Source organism: Sinocyclocheilus rhinocerous, unplaced genomic scaffold, assembly GCF_001515625.1.
Source record: "Sinocyclocheilus rhinocerous isolate Xijiao unplaced genomic scaffold, SAMN03320098_v1.1 scaffold807, whole genome shotgun sequence".
Lineage (NCBI taxonomy): Eukaryota > Metazoa > Chordata > Actinopteri > Cypriniformes > Cyprinidae > Sinocyclocheilus > Sinocyclocheilus rhinocerous.
In genome coordinates this window covers 1,130,056-1,137,887 of record NW_015650326.1, presented here as the reverse complement: position 1 = coordinate 1,137,887, position 7,832 = coordinate 1,130,056, and the positions used below count along the sequence as shown (strand labels likewise).

Genomic DNA, 7,832 nt, shown 5'->3' with positions numbered 1-7,832 from the left:
GATATAGCCCTAGACCTTGAAGTGATGTTTCTCTGTCATCCTGTGAGTCAGGTTGATATTGCTCAGAGTATATGTGGAGCGTCCTGACAGATTACTCTATTGATCTTCAGGTCTGCTGGACTCTTCACAAAGAGAGATGCTGTTTTAAACACAGTTGACAGCTCAAAGATAAATTCACAAACAACAAACTCATCAAATATCAAGCAGTTTACACATGAGCAAACCTTTATGGCTGTCTGTCCTAAATGCTTGTGTATTTTAGAGAAACTGTCAGTGGGCCATTATTCTTGTACTGTGCATTCAAAACTTTTCCAAGAGTTCTCAAAAATTATTTTTTTTTTTTTCATTGACGTTCAATGCACTGTTTATAAAGCAAAACAAAATTCTGAGAAAACATTGAATAATTCTGATGTTGAGTTAACATAGCTGTGTTTTTGACACGCCAGTCAAATATAGGCTTTGTGCCATAAAGATGCTCTGATAGTTTAAGTAGTTCAGTTGCATTCACCAGTGTCATATCAGCGTAATCAAGCCTGGGATGTATTGAATGTTGATGCACAGTTGATTGATAAGGAGTTTATGCTGCAAATGATCTTGGATCTTATTAGGGTCATCTGTGGTTAATTGCATTTTGATATACACACTAAAGCAGAAATGTATCACTGTCTGTCACACACAGACTTAAAGATATTCTCATGCACTGTTCTGTATTTAGATTTGTACTGTAAAGATAACTGCAAATAATTAATAGACCTGTCTCATTATTCACTGGCAAAAATGATATTAAGATTGATGCTCAAATTGATCAAAATGATATAATATTAGTCATGTAAACATGTTGATGGATTTTCTTTATGGCTTTGTGGGCATCAGAAAGCTTCGCTCCTGGTTTTTTCGTGAGTCAAGTCTTGAGATTTTGCTTCTTTTGCGATGTGGTCATATTGATCCCATACAGAGCACCTGCGCAACATACAGACATGTATTTCAAAGTCCTTTTGAAGGATTTATGATGTTATGTTGTGGATGCTGCAGAGGGCTGAGTGACAGAATCTCTCATCGCAATCGATTTTACTCCTCATTCATGGTTTTCTTGCTAAAACGAGAGTGCATTTCATTGTTGTTCGCTATTTTTACTGCTGTTTGGAGCTTTATTGAGTTCAACATTATAGTTGTGAGTGGTGCAAACGAACCCGGTGATTTCTCGAATATGAAAGTGATGAAAAAAGATTGAAACTTGATTTAGCACCTTTTTGGCTAAGATATGATGGAACTGTAACATTCATGTGCATTTACCTCAACAACTTTGCATACAGCCCTATTTATTTCAACATGACTTCTGGGTAAATGTGGTAGTTTGAAGAGGTTGGATAATGCAGACACTACTTTGGCAGTCAACATCCCTTGAGGTCAGGTTTAAGAGTTTATCATCTAGAAGCTATGATTAAGGTATATCCATGATAGCAGCCTCTGTATTTTTTCCCATTTAAATCAATTAAACCTGAACACCTTGTAGCACTGAGTGCATGATTAATGCAGGCCATAAGTTATTCGGCCTCCAGCACCTCTGTTTTGAGTAAGCACACTTCAGCTGACTGCATGCCGCTGCAGGAAAATGGAAATTACATCCAGTAAAAGGGAAATTAATTGATTCTTACACACTATTTAATTTCCTGTGCTTTCTAGAGATATTTGGGATACAGTCTGGACCACATTAACAAGAGCTGGAGAATGTATTTGAGCTTGTTTTGATCAGGTAAATGGGCTCATTACGTGTGTGTGTGTGTGTGTGTAAAGTGTTCTAAACATGCCATTAGTTACTGTATGATTTATAGATTTGAGCACTTAAGGAGCATCATGCAGGTATTCAGAAAACATGCAGAATTATATGAATTACCTACATTCAGTCAAAAGGGGAAAAAAAGCCTTTGGACTTTAGCATAGAAAAAAATATTTTATAGTCAATAACTTTAGAAAATAAATGCAAAACATATTCGCTTTTCCTGGTAGTGCAATTTTTATTTTTATATTCATGTGTTCGAATGGCAGTGCTTTTTTTTTCTTTTTTTTAAATAATTGTTGCATGAATGTCTGTTTTATAATGTGCACCTAAAGAGCGATGTGCGATGCTCTTTCTGCTGCTGCAAAAAAATTATTAAAAATAATAATAATTTTTATACATAATCAGTGATGTTCTAGGCTTTATAGGCTGTAAATGTACTATGTCCTGCAGCATAATACATTTATTTTACAAAATCTTGTTTCTGTTGCCCCTCTGTGGTCATCATTCATTTTGATGGTCCTGATAAAATAGTAATAGGGGTCATTCCTGTTATGCAGTACAAGACCCCATCATGTATGCATTAATACATTGAATAAAATATTAAACTTAAGTGAACATATGGTATGAATTTTAAATAATCTCACTACATTGTTTTGAGCAGGTCCCTGCTCTCTCAAACTAAACAAGTTTTCTTGGAAATATTGTTTTCATCTCTGTCCTCAATACCAGTTTACATATTTTTATTCTTTTATAATAATTAACAAAAGCTTTAATGACATTATCGAATTTTAGCAATGGATTTAATGAATTCTCTGATGTTTTGTGGTATTGTTGGTTTGAAACTTTAAAACAGTCTTGTTAGATACAATGGGGATTATGCGCAACAAACTTACATATTTGTAAAACAGGTCATGTTGCTTCTAGTTCTTTTATGTGCTTTAAATATGGAGCTGTTTTACTCAATATGCCTATTTTTTTCTTCTTCTTCACACTAACATTCGGATATTACTGAATAAAACGGCAACAATATAAACAACTAGCTAGGTTAGCTGATTACCTTAAAAGTCCATAGATATCACCATCAGTTCATACTGCTGTTAACACTTTCTCCAGTAAGCAGATGCGACGAGACCTGTTTTCCGGTTTGGTCAGGTGATGTTCAACATATACCCCATTACAGACATTGATATGGATATCAAAATTTGATAAAAAATGTTGGTTAAATTTACCAAAATCCCTTGACACCTTCATGTAAGCTTTTGTAACTATCAATTGTACACTGAAGTGGCTACACTCTAAAAAATGCTGGGTTAAATACAACCAAGTGCTGGGTAAAATAGGAACAAACCCAGCAATTGGGTTGTTTTGACCCAGCGGTTGGGTTAAACATTTAACCCAACCTTCTGGGTAGTAATCCAACCACTGGGTCAAAACAACCCAATTGCTGGGTTTGTCCCTATTTTATCCAGCACTGGGTTGTATTCAGCCCAGCATTTTTTAGAGTGTAACTTTAGCTCTTAATCTCCATCCTTTTATAGAAATGCATCCCAACACAATGATATTAATGCAAGTTACTGAGCTCAAAGGGTACAGCAACAACAATGACCTAAATATTAATATTCAAAATCTCAGGACTGACACAGTTTGTGGTTTGTACACTCTAAAAAATATGGACTAACCCAGTCAAACCCCTGGGTCAAAACAACCCAATTGCTGGGTTTGTCCCTATTTTATCCAGCACTGGGTTGTATTCAGCCCAGCATTTTTTAGAGTGTAACTTTAGCTCTTAATCTCCATCCTTTTATAGAAATGCATCCCAACACAATGATATTAATGCAAGTTACTGAGCTCAAAGGGTACAGCAACAACAATGACCTAAATATTAATATTCAAAATCTCAGGACTGACACAGTTTGTGGTTTGTACACTCTAAAAAATATGGACTAACCCAGTCGTTGGGTTAAAAATGTAATTTAAAAATTTAACCCAACAGTTGGGTTAGTCCATATTTGAACCAAAGTTGGGTTGAAACAACCCAGCATTTTTTAGAGTGTAGGCTAAATGCCTAAACTGACATATTGCTTAAACTGAAAAATTTTCAATTAAATATTTTAAAAGATCTCAGATGTGTTACACTCTTCTGTCCTCTCAGATTTCAATTCTCGTTTTTCATTAAGAGTAGCTATAGCTACTATTGCGACAATAGTCTGACCCTGCAGGCTATATTAATCTGTTTAAATACTATAACTACGTTAAATATTATATTTAACGTTAAATATAAATATTACATTCCTGAACAATTAAGCGATTTCCGATCGATTTTTAATTAATATAACCTTTTTGGTGGTGTTACGATCCCGGACGAGCCCCCAATTGTTACGTATTCCTCAATTCCCCTAGATTAATTACAAAACGGGATCTTAACAGTGGTTTAATGTAAAGCATTAAAGCAGCACTATGCAACTTTTGGCGCTCTAGCGGTTAATAAACAGAACTGCACACATCCCGCGGAAGAACATTCCCACCGGAGCTACTTCTCTAAGTTTATGTCTATGGCGATTCACGCAGGTATGTGTTACTCCGCAGCGGTGACGACCCGACCAGGCTACAATAGTCCAAATATAAGTACTTATTATAAGTGTACCGTAGTGATTCGGAATAAGACAAAAACGCGGTTTGGAAGATGAATTCATGATGTACTCGCTCATTATATACATTTAGCAAATTTTGAACACAGAAAAAGTTACATAGTGCTGCTTTAATGGACTAATGTCGTTGAACGCAGCCTGAGCTGTTGTATTTCATTTTACCACAGTGTGGCACTCCAGTACTGCGCATATGACCTTTCCAGCATTGTTTAGAAGTAAAAGAGAAAGGTTATTGCTGAATATTGAACATTTGTATAAATCCGTCAGTTAACGGGATGATACATAGTCTAAAGTTTCGGTCGGTGTAATTGCTCTTTTTTTTTTGTGAATGTGGGATTTGAGAGGTGTGTGTGTTCTTCAGATAAATATCCTGTCAGTGGTCACTTCTCATGCAGAACGCGTCTCATCCACACACACACACACACACACACACACTGCTCTGCGTAAAGCTCACGCTGCTGTCTTTCTATCGCTCGCCTCATTCTCTGAAACGCAGTGAGATGTTGTAAGCTCTGTTTGTTAAATCCGGTGACAGAGTGCAGTTTAATACAGGCTGCTGTGTAGACGCTTTTCTGCAGGAGGGCTATAGAGGAAACAACGTGCTTTGAATGCAGAGCAGACTTTCTGTAGTGCCGCCCGGGCTCCAGTCAAAGCCATAAAACAGGGAAATCACTCCAACGGAGCGCATTACAGATTCATGCCTTTATTCGGAGGACATCAGGCTCTGGGCTATTCAAGAAGAAGAGCGGGAGAGGGACATTAAAATAAAGCACATCCGAGGAGAGCAGCTGAGGAGAGATTCCGCGCTTTGAGATGCTTTAGTGGTTTCACCGGACTCATGGCTTCGCTTTACCAGAGATTCACGGGGAAGATTAATACCAACAAATCTTTCCCCCATCCACCTGAAGCCAGTCGTCTCCTGGGTGGACATGTTCCCGAAGAGGAGAATAAGACTGGGAAGAGTCCTCATCACCCCTCATCCCGACCTCCGGCTCAGTACCGCAAGAGAAACGCCTGCGACGATGAAGACGTAAGAATCGCGCTTTTATTTTCTTTACGCGGCTACTGTGTTTTAAATATGAGTTGAATACTGTGAGCCAATATGTTTAACGTTTATGTTTTTATTATTTAATAGTGTATGCGTATGTTTTTTCATTTTAACGAACAATGAAGCAGAAGTAAAAGTTGTTGCATTTCGTATAGGCTAAGGGATTATTCTTGTTGGTCGTGTAGCGCACTGAGCGGGTTTTTATTTTATTTGAACTAAAGCAGGGTTTTAAACTGTAACACAACTGTTACGGTTCCTGAGGTGGTTTCGTTCTCTAAAAGAAGGCAAAACAAACAGTGACCAGCCGGGTGTTTGGCGCTGAACACATAACGCGTAATCTAGAGAGTTTCTACGCTGCGTCTGCCACATGTTATTTTCACTGATTTGACCTTCTAAGAGAAGAATGACGTCACAGCCATCTGATGATGCGTCACAAATCGTCAACCTGTGCTATCAGGTGTTGCTAATATTCGTTTCATATATATATATATATATATACTATTCGTTTTCATATATTTCATGTGTGTGTGTGTGTGTGTTTTAAGTTAAACTAATATTAGAAAATTCTGGGGCTGAATGTAGCTATATGTGTTAAAAAAACTACCATCAAACTGAAAAAAAAAAAAGTTACGTGCAAAGTTTGGGATAATCTTTTATTTATTTTAAATTATGCATATGCAGTAAACCAATGTTGTTTTAAAATATTATTAATATTTGAAAAACTTAATGTCTGCCAAAAGACAGTGTGGCGTAACCAAAATGCAGGATTGTTGTCATGTGTCGAGAAAATCTACCATAAAACAAAGATGACCCCTGTAATCCTTTGTGACTCTGTGTCAAAATCATTATGTTTCTTAAATATGTTAGCTTTTTATGAGAAGCCATGTTTTGTTCTGGGCAAATGGACTTATTTATATTCATTTTTTGGTAACACTTTACAATAAGGTTCATTAGTTAACGTTAATTAACTACTATAGTTAACATGAACTAGGCATGAACAATACTTCTACAGCATTTATTAATCTTAGTTAATGTTAATTTCAATATTTACTAACGCATTTTTATAATCAAAAGTTGTGCTTGTTAACATTAGTTTATGCACTGTGAATTAACATGAACTAACAATGAACGACTGTATTTTCATTAACTAAAATGAACAAAGATTAATAAATACTGTAATAAATGTATTGCTTTATTATTTGTTCATGTTAGTTAATACATTAACATTAACTAATGGAACCTATTGTAAAGTGTTACCCATTTTTTTAACAAATTCACACACATACACACACACATATAAAATGAAAAGTCTCGCTTATCTACCCCATGGTGCTGTCGCATCAATGTATTTTAGTAGTAGACTTTGCATATCTCATGCTGGTTTATTTTCAGTCTTACAGACTAAAAGCATGATATCTTTGTGTCTGTAGAGAATAACATTCTTGGCTAATGGATGATGTGTTCACTTTTCGTCATTGAAACTGTCTAGACAAATCGTTCATTCTTTAGAGGGTCAAGGCCTACTAGAGCTGACTGCAGAAGGTTATGACTCTCAAAGGTACTTACTGTAAAATCATCTAGACCACTATTCTACTATCTAGACCAGATATTATAAAGATTTCATTTTACTCAAAACCACTGCATCTTTCTGGAATTGTTTTACAGAGAAAGACTAAATAATGTTTACATAAGCCAATTGCAATTTAGTTTGGTCTAATGTTTGTTTTGGTATGTTACATTAAATAGTTCTGAGAGCTTTGACCTCAACGACAAAAACTGGCTCTTTGAACAAGCTTTGGATGTTGAGCCAACAGAGCTGTGGATAGTCTGAAGTCCCGTGACAGTCTGTCAGCGCAAGTAGATTGTGCTGAATAATTAATGAATAGGGCAGTGACAATCAGCAGACGGGGATCTCAATCAGTCCCCCTTGATTTTGATCCTATATATATGAGACTATACTTCAAAGTGTACTAAAAATACTAAGTATTTAATTAGTAAACTATCAGTATACCTATAAGTTCACTTTTAGTATAGTTGCAGTACAAACTAAAAACATAGATGTAAACTAGTTGTGTACTCAAAGCTTACTACTGTTATACTTAAAGTATACTTTTAGGGTGCTTTCACACTTGGTTCAATCGCTTGGTCCGAACCCGAGTTTGATTGCTCCCCCCTCCCCCTGCCCCCGTTGGATTGTGTTCACATTATATTATTTGGGTCCAAACCGCGGTTCGTTTGCGTCATCAAGCCAGCAGCTGTTTACCCCATTGCTTAGTAACGATGGCGCAGGAGAAGACGGCAAAATGCGTAGCATTGCTCTCTTCAATTTTATATTTATGCTTTTGAACCGTTGGTT

The 7,832-nt window shown here is 36.4% G+C and overlaps 1 protein-coding gene across 1 annotated transcript in view; it reads left to right on the top strand.

Moving 5' to 3' along the window:
- Positions 1-5,128: 5,128 nt before the first annotated feature.
- The window catches only part of dpp6b (dipeptidyl-peptidase 6b), a 111,574-nt gene continuing 108,870 nt past the window's right edge, over positions 5,129-7,832 (top strand). The window contains exon 1 of the mRNA XM_016516744.1: positions 5,129-5,458. Coding sequence (XP_016372230.1) covers positions 5,267-5,458 — 192 coding nt within the window. The 5' untranslated portion in view covers positions 5,129-5,266. The remainder of the gene's footprint in view (positions 5,459-7,832) is intronic.